Source organism: Caretta caretta, chromosome 2 (genome assembly GCF_965140235.1).
Source record: "Caretta caretta isolate rCarCar2 chromosome 2, rCarCar1.hap1, whole genome shotgun sequence".
NCBI lineage: Eukaryota > Metazoa > Chordata > Testudines > Cheloniidae > Caretta > Caretta caretta.
This window is the reverse complement of record NC_134207.1, coordinates 211,724,884-211,745,718: the sequence shown is the minus strand read 5'-3', so window position 1 is coordinate 211,745,718 and position 20,835 is coordinate 211,724,884. Positions and strand designations below refer to the sequence as shown.

The 20,835-nt window shown below is 43.0% G+C and overlaps 1 protein-coding gene across 5 annotated transcripts in view; it reads left to right on the top strand.

Moving 5' to 3' along the window:
* Positions 1 to 14,588, top strand: part of LOC125631513 (ATP-dependent translocase ABCB1-like) — a 61,521-nt gene extending 46,933 nt beyond the window's left edge. Inside the window, exons 23-29 of one of the 5 annotated variants that reach the window (XM_075125802.1) lie at positions 279 to 379; positions 3,240 to 3,380; positions 3,871 to 4,027; positions 6,235 to 6,432; positions 7,321 to 7,527; positions 8,500 to 8,646; positions 11,272 to 14,588. In XM_075125802.1, the coding sequence (XP_074981903.1) occupies positions 279 to 379; positions 3,240 to 3,380; positions 3,871 to 4,027; positions 6,235 to 6,432; positions 7,321 to 7,527; positions 8,500 to 8,646; positions 11,272 to 11,277 (957 nt within the window). In that variant the 3' untranslated portion in view covers positions 11,278 to 14,588. Of the gene's footprint in view, positions 1 to 278; positions 380 to 3,239; positions 3,381 to 3,870; positions 4,608 to 6,234; positions 6,433 to 7,320; positions 7,528 to 8,499; positions 8,647 to 9,106; positions 9,307 to 10,169; positions 10,845 to 11,271 lie in introns of those variants that run through there. The other 4 variants (XM_075125800.1, XM_075125801.1, XM_075125803.1 and 1 more) reach the window with 4 other exon arrangements.
* Positions 14,589 to 20,835: the final 6,247 nt, after the last annotated feature.

The window sequence follows — 20,835 nt, the reverse complement described above, 5'->3', positions numbered from 1 at the left end:
TGCTGCACAACAAAATGTACAGGTGGTGGGAGGAGTACTTAGGAATCACATATCAGCCATGTTGGCTTAGTAGAAAGACCTCTGTGTGACCTTAGGCAAATCATTTAATTGTTGTGCCTCAGTTTCCCTGAGGGTGATACTTGTTTTTCTTTTTTTAAAAAGAAAAACACTTGGAGAGCAAAAGATGAAAAGTATTACAGATGTGCTAACTACATAGTGATAGGAGTAGACTCAAACATAAGAGAATACTTCATATCTGTCTTGTCTCCTGATTTTAGATTTCAATAGAAGCAGTTGAAAATATAAGAACTGTGGCTTCATTAACTAGTGAAGATGCATTCTGTGAGAGATATAGTGCAAGTTTGAATGGTCCATACAGGTAAGATTTGCTTTCAAACAATTCTGTTTTTTAAAAGCAATGAATACATGTTTTCTTAACTTAAAACAACTCAAGATTTATTCATATTACATTCATTTGCAGACTGAAAATATTAAACACATAAATGATTTGAAAGGATTTTGGCAACCTTTTAAAAAGGGTTAAAATGTATTTACTCGGTTTCTTTAAAATACCTTCTTAGATGTTATGTGTGTGTGTGATGTAAAATTTGTATATATAAGAGAGAGGAGAGAGAGAGAGAGAGAGAATGTAATGACCTGGTATAAAGTTTTAATTAACATGCATATGGGAGGTTTACTTGCTTCACAAGTATTGCAGCAGAATGACTTGCATAGGTCAAGTGGCAAAGACTTTATACTACATAACGTCACCATGTATTTCAACTTCCACTGCAAGTATGGACTTGCAGATCTTGAAATAAGGTGCATTTATTTTTCCCCTTTGGCCTTTTCGGTCACATTCTACAAGCTAATCACTATAGGGGCTAATTTTTAATATCCAAATATGTCAGACATTTTCATAGCCTCCATTTTATTTAAATGAAATGATCTACCATCCATTTTGTTTCTTTCCTCTTAAATACAGTATGTTTTAAGTAAAAGCAGGGATTGAAAATGATAGTCCCCTGCCAATGACAGTTTTATGATTCAATATTCTATAAACCATCAGTATGAGAAAAAAATCTATATTTCATTGGAGAAATGGGATTCTCAGCTTTAGCGCTTGTCTCTGGTCCTGGCAGGTCATTGTATTACAATATTATGATTTATGGAGAAACTATTTTGGAAAACATTTTAAAAATATATGAGCACTAGAGATAAGTGAAAATCTGAATTTCCATCCTGTGGGAAATTCTAGTATTTCAAACTCTGTTTTGCTCTGAATTGGGACAAAAAGTGAAAATATATCAAATTTTTTCTCGGAAAGAAAACTTTTTAGAAAAATGTCAATTTGGGGGAGGAATAGCTCAGTGGTTTGAGCATTGGCCTGCTAAACCCAGGGTTGTGAGTTCAATCCTTGAGGGGGCCATTTAGGGATCTGGGGCAAAAATTGGGGATCGGTCCTGCTTTGAGCAGGGGGTTGGACTAGATCAGGGATCTCAAACTCAGATGACTACGAGGGCCACATGAGAGCTACTACATTGGGCTGAGGGCTGCACCACTGAACAGCCCCCTCCCCTGCTGCCCTGGGTCTGCCCCTTCCCTGCCCCACCTCAACTCCCCCCCCCCTCGCCCCCAGGGGGTGCAGGAGAGGTGCAGGGTGCAGCGGGGGCTCAGGGCAGGGGGTTGGGGTGCAGTAGGGGTGCAGGGTGCAGCATGGGTCTCAGGGCAAGGGATTCGGGGGGTGGGTCCGGCAGGGAAGCCTGCCTGCCCTGCCCTGCCCCTGCACCGCTCTGCTCCAGGAAGCAGCCGGGACCTGGCGGGTGCACAAGGGTCTGTGTGTTGCCCTGGCCGCTCCTCCAGGTACCTCCCCCGAAGCGCCCACTGGTTGGGATCGGGGAACCGCAGCCAATGGGAGCTTCAAGGGAGGTACCTGGAGGCGCGGCCAGGGCAATACACAGACCCCTGTGCACCGTCCTCCCTTCCCTCCCTTCCCCGCCCAAGGTCCTGGAGCAGTGCGGGGGCAGGGCAGGCAGGCAGGGAGCCTGCCCTTGCCCCCGGTGCACGGCAGGCCGGACCCGCTCTCAGTAAATGCTAGGGGGGCAGGGTGCCACGGGGAGCTGGCGGGCCGCAGAAAATAACCCCACAGGCTGCGTGCAGGCCGCACGTTTGAGACCCCTGGACTAGATGATTTCCTGAGGTTCCTTCCACCCTGAGATTCTATGAATTTAGAAATGGCAAATCCATTCCATTTTTGCATTTTCTCTCCAAACAAAATATTTTTATATTCCCAAATAATTGAAATATTTAATTTTTTTTTCTTTTCTTTAACTGACCTGAAACTTTTTGTTTCTATCTAGTTCAACATCAAACTACATTTCCCTGTTTTGGAACATTGTCTCTCTTATGGGCCAGGCTCCCTGCTTGGACTACATCTCCCATGATGCAGTGTGGTCTCCCCTCTGACTGAGTGGCATAATGCTTTATCGGAGTCACATGGCTATGGGTGCAAAGCAGAAGTATTTCAATTCAGGTCAAACCAACCCAGAATAAAATATTTTGTTCTTTTTTTCCGAATGGAAAATTTCAAATGTGCAGAAATTGCATTGTCAGAACTAGTACCAGTTTCTTTGTCACAGCAAGGTCTGCACGTAATTAAGGTAAACCAGTTTTACCATCCCACATAACAACATTGGTCACCACTGCACAGTGGGGTCTGAATTGCTACTCCCCTTCCTCCCTCTCCCCCCCTCCTCCCCCGTACTCAGAACAGGCAATATCTGCAGTGCTTCAGTTATGCTGTGTTGTAAACATTGACTTTTCTATGGTGACCACTTCATTTATCCAAATTGTCCAAAAATTCAAGCATTCAAAGATCATAAGAGACTTATCGAAATTATCAGTTTGCTTTGTATCAGATTGCTTTGGCCATCCATAAACATTTCTTCTGAAAACCAACATTCAAGTGTTAAAAGTTTTTGCCTATTAAAGGTAATTTTATCCTAAGGTCCTATCCAACAAACAGCTAGTTGTAATGAAGAGATCTCATTTGCCATAAGCTCTCTCCAGAGGCACCTTCATGGAGCCCCTAGCATGCAGCTTTATTCATTATTATTTGAGTGAGTGAGGTATAGGGTTTGCCACCCCTAATCCAAAGGTCTGACCTTCTCCCAGCCGGTCTCTGCTCTTGGCATTTCTTGACCATTTTTTCCTTTAACATAAATCTTTTCTTTTATCAGGGACTCTCTAACAAAAGCCCCCATATATGGATTTACCTATGGAATAGCCCAGTGTACACTCTACTTTCTTGATGCAGCAGTCTTCAGGTTCGCCGCCTGGCTCATTGCTAATTGTTATACAAACTTTGAAAATGTATTTATGTGAGTACACATGAGTCCAAAGACAGTGATTTCAACACATGTTAATTGTATATAAGTCTAATTACTGAGGCAATGGTGCAAAAGGTCCTACAGTTTAGAATCTGGTCAGGAGTTCAATTCAGGCAGAAGGGTTATTTCTTGGAGAGGAAGCATGGGAGCAGTTGTGTTGGCATGTATAGAGCCAGGCTCAGTTTATTTACTATGGAGAAACTTTTACTGCTGACACTTCATTGCAGACAATGGGCTTTGTGAAATGCCTCTGCGTGGAGAAATTACATACCATTAGCCACCCATTAAAAAAATATTTGTAGCTGTAATCTGTTTCTAATCCTGTGTGTGTAATTTTTCTAAGCCATAAAGTTCTTGGATTTAGAGATAGTGTTAAGTCTGTTTGTTTTAAATAACAAAAACAACATTCGTAATTTATGAACAATAATAAAAAAGTATCTCTTTAGATGAACTGAAAGATGTTTTGTGTTTTGGTTTTCAGAGCCTTTTTTTCAATTCTATATGCTGCTTTGAATGTTGGGCAGTCCATTTCTTTGGCACCAGATTTTGGCAAAGCTAAAGTTTCTGCCCAACAAATCTTTCAGCTTTTGGATCAGAAACCCTTAATTGACAGCTATAGTGAAGAGGGGACAAAACTGGTAAGGCCATTTAGAAAGTCCTTGAAACTAACAAACCTGGTGGTACTGTATTGTCCTTAATTGTATTAATCTTGTTAAATTGCCTTTTGCGATGTCACAGAAGACAGGACCAGACAGGTAAGGTAAAATTTAATAGCAATAACTTAATTTTATATTTGCTCAGTGCCATTTAATACCTTTTTGCTTGAGAAATTAACAGAATACTTTTAAGTGCAGTTCTAGTCTGAAAAGTGACTGGAAGAATGACATTTCATTCACCTGTTCTCTCCGTTGGGGCTATTCTGAGGCCTTGTCTACAGTACCGGGGTAAGTCGACCTAAGTTACGCTACTCTAGCTACGTGAATAATGTAACTGGGTTCAATGTAACTTAGCTTAACTTACCGCGGTGTCTTCACTGTTCTGCATTGATGGGAGACGCTCTCCCATTGACTCACCTTACTCTTCTTGTTCCGGTGGAGTACCGGAGTCGATCAGAGAGCGCTCTGCCATCGACACCCACTGAATCAATTGCAGCAGTGTCAGTCTCCCCAGGAGTGAAGACAAGCCCAGAGTTCTGTCTGCTCTGCTTGAGCAATACAAGTATGTTTTCACTGCTTTTTACTCCTGTCTACTATGCAGCTGAGTCGGAGAGTGAGTTAGATTCTGTTCCTTCTTGTGCATCGTCCGCAGACTTGTTTGCTAAGTTCCAGTCAGTTACATCTGTGTAAAAGAGAGTCAAGGTGGGTGTGTTAATATCTTTCCTTGGACCAAATTATGTCGGTGAGAGAGACAAGCTGTTGAGCTTGGACAGAGCTCTTCTTCAGTTCTGTGAAAGCTTGTCTCTCTCACCAACACAAGTTGGTCCCATAAAAGCGATTACTTCACCCACGTTGACTCTCTAATAACCTGGGACCAACACGGCTAAACAACACTGCATACAACTTTTGTGTAACCTCATTTAAGTCAAAGGGGTTGCACAAGTATTACTGAGGACGTAACTTGGCCTGCAGAACCTTTCGTTCCTGGTGATTATATGTGAGATGGAAAGAACTCAGCTTGTCTCTCAAAGCCCAGAGTTGACAGAAACTCATCTTTGTATTTATAAACTGAACACATTTCATACGGAAAGCACTGAGAGACCATAAATGCTTTTACAGGCAGAACCAGCCTTTCAGAAACTTGAAATTGCTTTCGAATTCTAGCTTTTGGATAGTGGCCTTGATTCAGAAAAGGACTCGGGCACATACTGTAAGCATGCCAGTAACTCATGTGCACAACTTTAAGTCACACATGCTTGACTACTTTCCTGAGTCAGCTCCACCTGCCCAGACAACTAGTGGTCCAGGGGAAATATCTTCTTGCAAATAAAGACGTTAATTGAAAGTGCAACCACTCTAGGCCAAATCTTGATGCCAGTGAAGCAGCTGCCTTTGACTTCAGTGAAGCTAAGATTTGGCCCAAAGAGTTTAAACCTTGAAAGTCCACTTGTCTAGGTGCTGTGACAGTCCATTGTACTTACAGTGCTGGTATTGTGGTCCTGGAGCTGTGCCACCCCCAAGGCATCAGACGAGGCTCCCACAGTCTCTCCTAACATCTCCTCCTTCATTCACCATTGTCTTCAAGTCTTCTTCCTTGCTACCTCTTATACTCAGAGCTCCCTTCCTACATAAAAGAGCCAATCAACTACCCTTTCCTTATTCAAACCACCACTTAAAACATAGTTGTCCTTGAAAACTATGAATAATCCATCAAAGTAAAAATGTTTAACCCAATCTGAGATCTGATGTTCATCCTGTGTACTGTGTGTTTAAATTACATTATTTAGAGAGTGAACTCCCAAGGGCAGGAACTATGTTTTCCACACACAATGATAGTGTCTGGATTATATGCATTGCTGACATAAAAGAGAGGTATTAGGGTTGTTTACTTACCTAAAGTAATGATAGCTCTCGTGAACCAGGCTGAAAAGGAATGATAGAAATGAGAAAGAGATGCAGAAAAGAACCCCTCAAGAAGGAGGTCCTGTAAACAGAAGATACCAACCCAATGTCATTGCATATTTAAGCAATAATAAACTGATAAAAATGCTCTGGGTTTGAAAATGCCATACCATTTCCAATTGACTTGTCAACACCTTCATTTAAATGACCATACTGAGTTGTATTTGATGCTTCTGTACAAGATAGACAGTCTTCTGTCATACATTTGTATTTTCTACCGTTTCCAGAGTCAGTTTGATGGCAACATTGAATTCAGGGATATCCATTTTGTATACCCTACAAGACCAGAAGCTCAAGTTTTGCAAGGATTCAGCCTGAAGGTTAATAAAGGACAGACGCTAGCCTTGGTGGGGAGCAGTGGTTGTGGCAAAAGCACATCCATTCAGCTACTGGAGAGATTTTATGACCCTATGGCAGGACAAGTGGTAAGAAGAGATTTGTGCAGCTATTAACACTTAGAGCTTATAGAACTGTTCTTCAAACTATTTCACAAACATTAAAACATCCGCACAACTGCCCTCTTGAGGTGGATAAGTGTCACAGGTCCCGGTTCTGCAGAGAAGACTTGGGACTTGCTTAAGGTAGAACCAGGAATAGAACTCTGGATCTTCTGACTCCCCATCCTGACTTTAGATCACTAGATTGCATCTCTTTGTTGATTTACTTGATATATTGTAGGGGGCATTAGAATATACTTCCCATAATGTAACCCTTGTCACTAGTCCTGTACTCATGTTAGCGTGACACAGTTTGACGTCTAATTCATCACTTGGTGAGACTTTCGATGCAAGGCCTATTAATGATGATGGGAGCTCCAAAAAGAATAGCCTAGAGATGGGTGAGTCAAAGGATGTTTGAATAAATGCCCAAAGATTTGGATTCTTATCGGAGCTCTTCAACCATCTAGATCTAAGAAGCTCATGAACAGACTTTCTCATGAGATCCCTGGTACCTGCCATCATCAGTAAAGATGGAAATTCTGTGGGCACATCTCGTTATAGATTGGCAATTCCACATCTATTACAGAAGCTAGCAGAGCTAGACATGCACAAAAAATAATTCTCAGAGGAAAAGGTTATCTGAGCTTCTCTTGAATTTTCGAAGAGTTTTTTTTTTGGTTCAGTTCAATTTTGGATGAAAGATCTGGTCATCTATTATTAAATCAGAAGTGGTTCACCAACCACCTTACTTTTACTGTAACTCTAACACAGGTCAGAGGATTTTTACAGATTCGTGTTTCACATTTACATTGTATGCCTCAGGAGGAGTATTGCATTCTGCAGGGAATTATTTTTCCCTTTTTCTGTTTCTAGTTTGCAGATGGATTCGATATCAAGTCTTTGCATTTGCATTGGTTAAGGTCCAAATTGGGTATTGTGTCACAGCAGCCTATTTTGTTTGACTGCAGCATTGCTGAAAATATCCAGTACGGAGACAACAGTAGGGTTGTTAGTCAGGAGGAGATTGAAGAGGCAGCTAAAGCAGCAAATATTCACACCTTCATAGAAAATCTTCCAGAGGTAAATGAAAATGTCTTTCCATTCTCAGTGTGGGGTAAATATTCACTGGGACCTATCTAAGCAACTCCCATTAATGCAAAACAATATGCTTTTTTGTTTTTTAAAAAAAGCTTATTTTCTTGTGTGTCAATTCTCAGAGAGGAAAATAGGAAGCTGATGTTTAAAAATGTAACTTGCAATATGTTTTAACACATTCACAGTCATAATTAGCTAATTCAAATGCAAAATCCGAGCTCCAGTTTTCTTGTTTTCCTCTATCACAGTGATGTTATATAACAACTATAAAAGAGACATTTGATTCTAAACCTTTATTTTCATTTCCTCATAAACTTTGCCAATTCTTTTTCCGTTTTTGGCTGAAACTTTCTCTAGTTTTAGTCTTATCTGAAAGGTAAAATGTTTCAAGTACATCTTAACCTTCATGTTTGCCATGGACTTAGTTCTCAAAGTGGAGAAAGACCTTGGAAAAGCCCAAAGAAATCAGGCGTACTGTAAAGTTACATAGAATTGAAAATGACAATTGAAAATTTAAAAAAACAATATTTATTTTTCATTACCACCTAGTTTTTGAAAATGTACATGGAAGAAAGTTTTGGATGTGTAAGAAATAAAGGATCACCTTCTGAGTGTGGGTCTTTAGGGCCTTGAAATTATAAATGTCTCTTGAGATCTATATGTATAAATACAGGTGTGTTTGACTAGACACATCAGTGGTTGCATCACTTGGGAGTTAGTCTTTTTCTAATGCTGCGATGAATTTTCATTACAGAGCAGTTATCAATATGTATAACTGTAGAGATGCATTTTGATTCAAACAGTTACTAAAATCTTATAAAATTTTAATTATTAAAAACAATTACATTATTCTTTTTTCTTTCAAGGTGGAAATGCTTAATATAGTATATATTTAATAGCAGAGAATGTAACTTCCTGTTTCTAACTTTCCTTCATAACGAATACTTACTTATACAGAAGTATAATACCCAAGTGGGTGACAAAGGAGCACAACTTTCTGGAGGTCAGAAACAAAGAATAGCAATTGCTCGTGCTCTAGTTCGTAACCCAGCAGTTCTGCTTCTAGATGAAGCCACATCTGCTCTTGACACGGAAAGTGAAAAGGTTAGTAATATGCATTATACCATTTGTAATACACACAAAATTATGGGGTTCGAAAGCTTCAATGCATGAACACAGACGCTCCGTCTACAATACAATTTTGGAAGTTCCACACAACAATCCTTGGCTCGCTCTCTGTCTATGGCCTGCTTTTTGTAGAGTGCCCTCAGCTCCTGGTGTCTAAATTGGGAGTTGATGGTGTTCAGCAACACTTGGGACTGGAGACAAAGTGGGATTTTCAGAACTGCTCAATTGTGGCCTGCCTCAGTTCCATTAAAGTCAGTTATGAAGTCAATGGGACTTCTAATGCGTTCACAGTTAGGCCAATGCTGAGCACTTTGGAAAATCCCATTCATAATTAGCAACTCTGAGTCTGTGAGACAGGTGGCTTCAAACAATAGACTGTGATCTTCTAGAGGAGGCCTTGTAAGGCAAATCACCAGTTCCTTCCTCTTCCCTTCAGCCAGCAGCACTAGCAGCAACGGGGGTCTCTTTCTGCACTATTTCCTGCTCTGTCTGGGTGAACAGGTGTTGCTACAGAGACCGAGAGGGATCCACTCTGCCAGTAGAATTGCTGGCTGTCAGAACAGAATGGAACAATGAAGTTTAATGTTGTCCTGCCTCTGTCGTCGTCCCAGTCCTTTGATCCACCTGCATTCAGCGGGTAAGAGGTGACATGCAGGAGCAGCTGGCTTGGAAAAAAGGTTTCAGCAACACCTCCTACCGCTCAGGAGATGCTGTGCAGTGAAGAGAGAGTAATTAAGCTATCCTCTGCTGCTCAGCTGGCTGAGCTTCCTCACTGCATCCACCATCTCCAGGAGAGGAGGGAGACTCCACAGGGACAAATAAACTGTTCATTTGGATAGGGATGCAGTAGAAGTGAAAAATGCAACCATGCAAAATACCATCCAGTTGTGAGGCAGATGTCGGGATCCTGAATTTTGGATTTTTATGGGCAACAAGAAGTGTCTGGCATTGCTGGTGCTATCGGTGAACGTGCAAGTTTTATTCATGTCTGTGTATTTGGCTGGTCTGCTTTCTGCAAAATGATCTCAGTACTGTGCATGTCTGACTGACAAGTGCATATCCGGGGGAGGACAGAGGTTGTTTCCAACTACATGCCGAATTTAGAGAAACTAACAGACAGCATGCAATGTCAAATATAACACACACATTTGGTAAGCAGCCAATATCACAGACAGTTCATTACACCTCTGCAAATTAGTTGTGTTGCATGGTAAATCTAAGTTTTATGTTGGTCCAAACTAGTTCCTTATGGACCTCATTCTGCTAGCCCTTGTTCATGAGAGTAGTCTCAGTGACTTCAGTGGAATTACTCACACAAATAAAGGTTGTAATATCAGGCCCCTGTGTTTGAGGCCTCCTTCATGCATCGGAAGTACTGACTCCTAAACCCCAGTGAGGAACACCCAAGTTCTAACATGAACTATAAAGGCAAAGGTGTAACCTGTGAAAGGGAAGATTCTCCAGGAAATAACAAGTTTTTTCACTGCATCTGTCTGCAGATTGTCCAGAAAGCCTTGGACAATGCCAGGAAGGGTCGAACCTGCATTATTATTGCTCACCGCTTGACGACTGTCCAGAACGCTGATGTCATAGCAGTGATTCATAATGGAAAAGTAGTGGAACAAGGGACTCACAGCCAGTTGCTGGCAAAGGAAGGACATTACTATGCACTTGTAAATGAGCAAGTTTCTCATTAACATTAATGTTACAACTAATCTATTTTTATAAATACGCACACAACCCACAGCTAAGTGATATTAAGGATGAGTGCATCTCATTACTGAGATGTCTGCAGGTTCAAAACATAGGCACATAATAAAAAAACAGAGAACAGACATTTATTTTTTTCTTGTGTCACAGCTTTAGTTTACTTAATCCTATTGGTAAGATCCTTTGGGGCATGTTGGTTTGTTTTAAACTGCTTTTATATTAATGATTACAAGCCTTTCATGGAAATATATATTGACAAAATAGATCACAAACTGTTTGTTTAAAAATGTATTGTTAAAACCTGTATTATTGACCTAACAGAACTTACTGGTTCTTTTGAAACCATTAAGGCTATTTCAAAAAGACTTAAAAATAATTATTATTGGCCCAATGACTATGATTGCTCCTTTTTGGAGCTGATTAATGTCAACTATGTAAATAGCTATTTAACAAAAAACGGGGGCGGGGGTGGGGGTTCACCATACGAAGTTAAATTTAAGCATTTTTTTCAGCTTTTTAAATGGAGTTTTAGAAATGTTGATCCATCTATAGTCATAGTGGTTTACACAGCTGTTATAATATTTTATTCTCAGAGTGTTTTTCCCTTAATATAGTCAACCATCATGCTTAAACAACAGTTGAGGAACATATGTCATCTACTTATTAGAGAGACGGACAGACTCGGTCAGCCCTGTTTTGGGTTTGCTTCTGGCAAACTCACCTTTTGGTTTGCCAAGGACAAAATCAAAACCACCTTTGGTTTTGATTTAGTATTTTCACCCTACAGGAGCTTGGAATATTTCATACTTTCAGATGCCACTACTTACTTGTGACAGACAAAATTTAAAAATAATTATAATCTCCTTTGCCCTTTTGTTTCCCTGCTTCTAGGTCTGAGGGAAACAAAATATACAAAAACACATAAACTTTGCTCTCAACCTCACCAAAATACATGCGGCCACTCTTCCCCATTCATCCTCATCACCAATCAGCTTTTCTCAGCAGCTACCAGGAAGAGCTACTCCCACTACGGGCCATTGAGCCTCTGTAGACATACGGGGAGGGGCTGGTGAGTTTCTGCTGGCACCACCATGACATGTGCAGGAACGTGACTTTTCACTTCTGGTTATAGAGAAATCAGTGGCTGTTCTCACAGTATTTCCCTGTTATCCAAACTGGAATCAAATGTGTCTCTTTGTCTGGTTTTGTTTTTACACTGGAACCAATTGTTAAGTCAGTTTACGGTAAAGTTGAAGCCTATAATGTGGAAATTCATTCAAATATTACATGGAGGGGATTGCCAAACTTAGTTTATTTTAAGGCCACGTAATGTATGAACTATATAACATCTGTACCTAGTTAATGGGATCTCATAGTCATATCAACACAGATAATGTAGAGTAGAGGCCAAAATGCTTCACTGCTCAATCTGCTTCCAATCTGATAACTTTGAACTTGTTTTAATAGAGCTGGGCAAAACATTTGAGGAGACATGCACAATTGGACATTAAAGGTTTAGAAAAGGGTTCTACTTCGGTCAACTGACAGTACATATGAGCTGCCACAACCGTTAGGCATGTGGTCCCATCATTTTGCCATCTTAGAGACAGGTGTCAGCGTTACATATGACGTACAGGAAGATGATTGTACGTATATCGTTCTTGGCATGTTGCTTAACATTGTTCGTCAGTGCATTCCTGTGTGTGGCAATAGCCAGCCAAATTCAATCAAGTCTGTATTGCTGGAACAGTTGTTTTGAAATAAAAGGCCTGGAGGTGTCAAGTATCAGACCATTCTTTAAAATATTGTGGGATTAGAAGTTGCTGCGGCCAGAACAACCAGCTCTTTCTATTTAGTGTATTTTAGTCTATGGTTGGAGTATGCGTTCAGTGATGATGCTGATCTTATCTGTGGGGAAAGGACACGGCTCTGTGGCTGCACCTCACTTCTTAAAAAATGAATCTGGAAAACCTCCCACTGTATACATCTGGCCTCTTCACTTGTATTTCAAAGGAGGAAATTTTAACAGGAAAATGGCAAATACGATGAAGGTAACATGGGTCAGTTCACTTAGTCTTCCACAATTCTACACCCCCACTACTTAAAAGAATCAATATTTATTTATTTTCAGTGTAAATAATACACACCAATATCAGTCTCCCTTTAAAATTACAATCCAGAGCAATAAAACACAATGCAACAAAAGCAAATCCCAGACAACATAAAACAGCCAGACACCCAGAAAACTGAACAAACTCTTCTTCAGATTTGCAACAGAAACCCCACACAACCAAATGCCTGTTAAAGTATGTAGACTGTGCTGCATGAATCTAAGCAGATCTCTGTGTTGCAAGCTTTGGTAACAAATGATGGCCAAACACTCTCACCCATGGGGGCTGGGGGGTCCTGTAATCAGCCATATTCTCTGGTAGCTTCTCCCAATCCACCATAATCACCCCCACACCAGCCTGCTCTCATTTCTGCCCCAGTCTCACCCCATCACTGAAAGATACCCACTTGCATTTTCCAGTCCAGATCAGCTGGAGAGAGAGGCCCAGGCAGCCTGCAAATTGGTCAAGATACTGGCCAGCAGTGAAGAGGCAAAGGTGGTATTAAGCCATCTTTGCAGATTCCAAATTCTGGGACCAACAGGCAACAACCTGGTGTAAGAGAGAGGAGCCACTCCAGGGGACCTGTAGGCTAAAATGACATTTTAGCCCCACCTGCTTCTTGCCTGGCCATATCTGCTACACTTGGTGCCAGAATAAAACCTTACTAGCATCTTTGCCACTCACCTCTGGACAGTATCTTGGCCAGTTTGCAGGCTGTCTGGGCCTGCAAAGCCAGAGGGTTCCCCTACTTAAGAGGATTTCTCCCCTGCCCAAACTGGCTGGTTATGTGGCCAGTTTGCACCAGTGTGGCCATGAGCCTGGCCCGCCATGCTGGCTGTTGTCAGCATTCTGGAAAAAACATCAGCCCATATCTATTCACTAACTCTAATGACCTCTCAAACCCATTGAAGAAGGGGGAGGGGGCATAAAACAGGTACATCACAAAGTATGTTATGTTAGTGCTTATCTAAGTGTGCTAGGCTATTGCTGATGTATGAAGTTGTGAGAGAACAAGAGTGCACCAAGATTTTGGAGAGCAGCCACAACATAATTAATCATTCAGCTCACCTGTAAATTCAGTATAAATTGCTGTCAAATTTGATTAACTCTTTGGGGTCAGGAATCAAATTTACACTGATACATGCTCATTCAAACTTCAGCCATGGTGAGGAGCATAGTATAAATACCTAGACAAACTGATAGTAGAAGATGCCAATTCTGCTGGTGTTAAGGAGTTAAATGCCCTTGTATTCTTATTAGCATTAGTGTAGGACAATCCCAATGGGTGTTGAAGTTCCCCTTGTTTCCTTCCCAAATATTTTACCTCCTCTACAGTCTATAAAACTCCTATTCACACCAATCCAAAAAGTGTAGAGGATTGTATAACTCCATAAAGAAGCTACTTCTTAAAGGCCTTATGGGGATAAGGAAGAATTTCATTGGAATCACCATTTGCAACCCTCAGATCCTTAGAAACTTTCTCCCTTTTAAAAACAGATTTGCTATCATTTTGAAAAATAAAAAAGTGTTTGTTTATTCCATTCAGCTGAAATGCTAAATTAGTGTGTCTTTATTTTCCAGGGACTAGCTTTATGAGTCTAATTTAAATTCTGAGCGAGTTTATGAAATTTTGTGATACAATCCATGACAGGCAATAAATAATCTGTCTATTCTTGGCTGCTGTCATAAATATAAAGGGAAGGGTGAACCCCGTTAAAATCCCTCCTGGCCAGAGGAAAATTCCTCTCACCTGTAAAGGGTTAAGAAGCTAAAGGTAACCTTGCTGGCACTTGACCAAAATGACCAATGAGGAGACAAGATACTTTCAAAAGCTGTGAGGAGGGAGAGAAACAAAGGGTCTGTGTGTCTGTTGGTATGCTGCTTTTGCTGGGGATAGAACAGGAATGGAGTCTTAGAACTTTTAGTAAGTAATCTAGCTAGTTATGTGTTAGATTATGATTTCTTTAAATGGCTGAGAAAAGAATTGTGCTGAATAGAATGACTATTTCTGTCTGTGTGTCTTTTTTGTAACTTAAGGTTTTGCCTAGAGGGATTCTCTATGTTTTGAATCTAATTACCCTGTAAGGTATCTACCATCCTGATTTTACAGGGGTGATTCCTTTACTCCTATTTACTTCTATTTCTATTAAAAGTCTTCTTGTAAGAAAACTGAATGCTTTTTCATTGTTCTTAGATCCAAGGGTTTGGGTCTGTGGTCACCTATGCAAATTGGTGAGGATTTTTACCAAACATTTCCCAGGAAGTGGGGTGCAAGGGTTGGGAGGATTTGGGGGGGAAAGACGTATCCAAACTACGTTTCCTAGTAAACCCAGTTAGAGTTTGGTGGTGGCAGCGGTTATTCCAAGGACAAAGGATAAAATTAATTTGTACCTTGGGGAAGTTTTAACCTAAGCTGGTAAAAGTAAGCTTAGGAGGTTTTCATGCAGGTCCCCACATCTGTACCCTATAGTTCAGAGTGGGGGAGGAACCTTAACAGCTGCAATCGACATATATTGTACCAATGACTTTTTTACTTATGTGTTTATAATTGTGAATATGTCTGGCTAATGAAGAGCTTTTAGGTCTTATGTCATATGAGTAGTTAGGAAAATTCCTGTCACGGTTTGGTTTCTGCCACATTGTCAGCTAGCAGTTTCTCCAGCTTTTCTCCAAATGTTAATGGGATATGACTTTTCCCAGTTAGGAGAACCATGAAAATACTCTGCAGAATTGTTAAGGTCTATTCATCTGACGTTGCTGGAGGGTTTGAAGCGAAAGTGCTTTCAAGAGACCTTATATGCTGTGTTGTAGCTGTGTTGGTCTCAGAATATTAGGCTATATCTACACAACAACTAGACACCCTCAGCTGGCTCATGCCAGCTGACTCAGGATTGCAGGGCTCCGGCTGCGGAGATGTTTCATTGCTGTGTAGACTTCTGGGCTTGGGCTCGAGCTTGGGCTGTGGGACCCTCTCATCTCACAGGGTCCTAGTCCACACAGCACAGTCCACACAGCAGTGAAACAGCCCCGAAGCCTGTGCCCTGCAAGCCTGAGTTGGCTGGCATGGGCCAGCCAAGGGTGTCTAGTTGCTGTGTAGACATAGCATTAGAGACACAAGGGGGACAAGATAATCTCTCTTATTGGACCAACTTCTTTTGGTGAGAGAGACAAGCTTTCAAGCTTAGACAGAGCTGTTCCTCAGGAGGAAGAAGATCTCTGTGTAACCTCAAAGCTTCTCTCTTTCACCACCAGAAGTTGGTCCAATAAGAGATTATCTGACTCATCTTGTCTCTTTCAAAGACCTTGTCTACGCTAGGGAAATAGCTACCCTTGTGACACGGGATAAAAATGCCTGTTCTAATGTAGATCAAGAACTTACGCCATGGATAACGGATGCAATGGTGCTGAAAAACAGCTTCAAAATACCCGAGTGCAACTACACTCTATGCTTTAGTACACGTGTTACAGTAACAGTGCTGCTGCACTAATGCTAAGCTGCTACTGTAGACTGGGATTGGGAACTTTTTTACCACCTTTCAGGGAAGGTTTTCGTGGCATTGTGATAAAAATGCCCGAGCCCATCTACACTAGCGCTTACAACATTGTTGCAACCCCTAATGCTACTGCATTGTTGGTGCCAGTTCCTATCATACAGATACTAATTTTTCTGGTCCCAAAGAAGAAAGGGGTTCAAATGACACATACGTAGATCTGGCAGTGTCTTGCTTCATTCTCCTGCACCTGGAGAAGAAAGGGACACAAGGACAGAGCAAAACTTTGGAAGAGCCTCCATTTGAAGACAGGCTTTGCTTACAGTAGAGAAATTTATCAGGCTGCTCCCCTGTAGCCTCGCATGCCTGTAACATACTTCATATCCACCCATATAAGTACTCCCACAGGGCACAGGCAGTACATCTACCATTTCAACTGGTCTTATTTCAAGCAAAGTTAACTGCTGCATGATTGCCACTTAAATGCCAGTGTATGTGGAAATCATTGCCATAGTAACCCTAATGGTAGAAATAGTCCTTTCACCACTAACACACACACTGTACAAGTCAGTGGTTAAGCGGCTTGTCTGGAGTGCTTTCTGCAGCCCAGTGTCTCCCACAATTCTGGGCATCCAGGCTGCTCTCCACTCTTGCAGCTTCGTGGAGGCAGATCAACTCCACCCGCTCTGGCCATACCTCCTCTGCTTCTGCTTGCTGCCAGATTCTCTGCCTCCACTGCACCAGACTGGGGCAGTTTCTGTTGCTCCTGCCTGTACTTTGCAATTTGAGCTGTTTCTGCCCAGTTTTTGGGCAGTGGGGAGCAGCGTTCTCCCTCTCCAAGATTCCTCTCCTTCCTGGGTCAGTTAACCACTTGGGGGTTTAACTGTCTCTGAGCTCTGCTGCACTATCTCCCTGCCAGCTCCTCTGCCCCTTGCAGGCATGGCAGAATAGCCAAGAAAGCACAGGGTATAATCCAAGCAGTACTCTGTAGGTGAGGCTGCCTGCTTCCAGCCTCCCCTTCCCTCCCTGACTCTGTTAGGTCCTGAGGCGAGGAGGCAGACAGGCAAATGGGGTCCCTTACCCACTGTGGTGGGGTTCCTGCCCCACACTGGGCTCTAAGGGGTTAATAGAGCCCTACGGTGGCTGCCTCCTGTACAGCCTATCAGAGGAGGGCTGAAGGGAGCAGCCAGTCATGGCCAAGTAGGCGCATATAAAAAGCGAGCTGCAGGGCAGATGAGGGCAATTCTCTGCTGGGATCCAGGGAGGAAGGACTGTGTCTCTGGAGGTGCTGAGAGAACTGCCAGCACCCTGGACAGAGCAGTGCTGCGAGCAGGGACTGGGGGAGCAAGAAACAGCTCCTGCCTGGCTGCTGGGGTTTACAGGCTGAGGCCCTGAGGCAAGGACAAAGAGGATGCTGGGCCACGAGTAAGTGGCCAGACAATTTGCTGCAGTTGCCACTAAGGGAAGTGGCTGAACAGTGGATTTCAGGTCCCCCGGAAAGGGGGAGCACAGTGTGCGGCACGACCAGAGGGCTGTGTCGCTGAAGGGGATGCTGTGGTCCTTGAAGAGATGTGGGTCCTAGAGTGGGAGTGATGGCAGCAAGGCACCACCCAAAAAGGGTGCACGACCATGCAGCACTAATTCCAAAGACCTCCAGCAGGAGGTGCCAGAGAGGTGAGCAAACCCCATTACATCTACCCAGGCAGCCACAACTCCAACAGGAATCAAATGGACTAGGAACCTGGGTGCAGAGCAGGAAGAGGCTCCGAAAGCGAGGAGGATCCTCTCTGACCACTCTACTCAGGGGGCAAGTCCCAGGGGCCCCAACAGAACAAAGAGGGGAGACTTGGAGGGCCACAAATCCCTCCCCAAGTCTAAAAGTGGGACCTGAGAGCCCTCGGGAAAGAAGCACGACTTCTAATCAGCCCCCCGCTCCCTCTCAAGCCGACCAGTAGGTCACAGACATCTCCCAGGAGGAATGGGACCCAGTAGGAAAGGAGACTGAGACAGACCTGTCAAGAGTACTGCAGAACCTATGGAAGGCAAGCAGTAAAAGGCCTTACCAAAGCTGCAGCAGACCATGTATGCTCCCAGAGCACCCTAAAAAGGTTACGAAAAGGGAAAGAAAAGTCACACACAAAAATCCAGGAGACAGAGTCCTCTGACTCTCCTCCTCCTCCTCTTCCTCCACTGAGGAAGGTAAGCTGTCTTGTTCTGAATCCAAACCAAAAGGGTGTGAATGCAGCAAAGTTTTTTTTTTCCCCCACCTGAGAAATTTCAAGCTGTTGTGCAACAATGTTGTTTCCACAATTCAAATCCAGCCTGAGTGGGCTCCTGAGAGTAAGCCTCAGAGTAAATTCCTCCCCTCAGATTCATCCCCTGAGGCTGTGAGACCTCCTCCTTCACTCCTCCTTTAATAAAGTGATTTGGGATGAATGGAACAAGCTGGGTCAGGGCACGCACATTGACAAGAGTGACTTCAGGTTCTCTAAACATTCAGAAACCAAAGGGGGTCTATTGCTGAGAAGCTTGGCGCCACCGTAGCATCCCTCACCAGGGATATGGTTATTCCCTCAGAAGGGAGTTCTACCCTAAGGATCCCAAGGATAGAAAGATGGAGGCCACCCTCTGAGTGTCCCTGGCAGCTACCTGCTTTGCAAGAGCAGCTCCTTTCCTGGCTGGAAGGGCTCCAAGCCTCAAGGACAGAGATCACCCTGACTTTGGATCCACTTTAACAAAAGTCTCCTTAGCAATAGCATTTGTACCTAATGTTTAAACAGATGCAATCAGGTTCTCTACCCAAGGCCATGTAGCCAGCTGCCAGCTATGGCTCAAACCCTAGAAGAAGAACAATCACGCTAAGCAGATCCTATGCTTGGCCAAGTTTACTGGTTTCCTTCTTTTTGGAGAAAAGCTGGAGGAGCTGCTGCTGACAATGTGGCAAAAAACCAAACCGTCTCTCCCTGCCCCACTAAGTGCCCACTGGAGAGAGTATAGACCAGCCTTCTGACAGAGATGCTACTTTCATGCCTCATCCTCACAGAGAATGGTACGACAGATTCCCTAAAGGTACAACAGATTCCCTAAAGGAAACAGTGGAATAGAGGTCCAGGGGATAATCTGGAGGGACCTCAGCCCTTTCCCCTCCCCCCAAATTTATTTTAACAAAGATCTTGTAGACATCCGCCCAGAGCTGAAGCTAGGGGGCAGGATTCCCTATATCCTAGAGGAACAGTTTTCATCAACCACAGACAAATGGGTCAGAGAGATAGTGAGCCAGGGATACTCCTCCAAAAGATAGTGGAGCAAATAATAAAGCAATCAATTTGCAAACATCTAGAAGACAATAAGGTAATAAATAATAGTCAGCATGGATTTGTTAAGAACAAATCATGTCAAATCAACCTGATAGCTTTCTTTGACAGGATAATAAGCCTTGTGGATGCAGGAAGTGGTAGACATGGTATATCTTGACTTTAGTAAAGCTCTTGATACTATCTCGCATGACCTTCTCATAAACAAACTAGGGAAATACAACTTAGATGGAGGTACTACAAGGGCGCATATAACTGGTTGAAAAACCATTCCCAGAGAGTAGTTATCAGTGGTTTACAGTCATGCTAGAAGGACATAATAAGTAGGGTCCCGCAGGGATCAGTTCTGGGTCTGGTTCTGTTCAATATCTTCATCATTGATTTAGATAATGGCATTCAGAGTACACTTATAAAGTTTGCAGATGATACCAAGCTGGGAGGGGTTGCAGTGCTTGGAGGATAGGATTAAAATTCAAAATGATCTGGACAAACTGGAGAAATGGCCTGAAATAAATAGGATGAAATTCAATAACAACAAATGCAAAGTACTCCATTTAGGAAGGAACAATCAGTTGCACACAAACAAAATGGGAAATGACTGCCTAGGAAGGAGTACTGTGGAAAGAGATCTGGGGGTAATAGTGGACCACAAGCTAAATACGAGTCAATAGTGTAATGCTGTTGCCAAAAAAGCAAATATCATTCTGGGATGTATTGGCAGGAGTGGTGTAAGCAAGACACGAGAAGTAATACTTCTGCTCTACTCTATGCTGATTAGGCCTCAACTAGAGTATTGTGTCCAGTTCTGGGCATCACATTTCAGGAAAGATGTGGACAAATTGGAGAAAGTCCAGAGAAGAGCTGTTTGCCGGCTCAGGGAAGGGCTTAGGGGAGGGCAGAGAGTGTCTGGTGGGGATGGCAAGAGGCAGAGCGAGGCATTCTGAGGCTTTGACACAGCTTAAATATGAAATGGGCAACTTTAGATATCGTCTCCCAGCACTTCTTGCATTCCTGGGGTTGCCCATCCCAGCCAATTGTTGATCACCCTTCATACACTAGAATATTGTGTATCACCAAGCCAGCTGCACCTGCATCTCCTCCTCTCCCCAGTATGGAAATCAATGCTTGCACATTTGATTCAGGCCATCTGACAACTTGGTAGCAGGATGGTCTAATCTGGGGCAACATGCTGCCGGATAATCTAACATGGCACAGGCACCAACTTTTCCCTGGGGGTGCTCCACCCCCACCATGCCCTGAGGCCCTGCCCCAACTCTGCTCCTTCCCCCAAGGTCCCACCTTTGCTCTGCCTCTTCCCACCCCCACCAGCTGCTTTCTGCCCTCCCCTAAGCCCTTCCCTGAGCTGCCAAACAGCTCTGCGGCAGCAGCCATTCCCATCAGCTGATGAGCAGGAGTGGCAAACAGCTGTGGCTGATGGGTGCTGAGCATCCACTATTTTTTTTCCCTGTAGGTGCTCCAGCCCCAGAGCACCCATGGAATCGGCACCTATGCAACATGGAGCTGCCTATCAGCTTAATC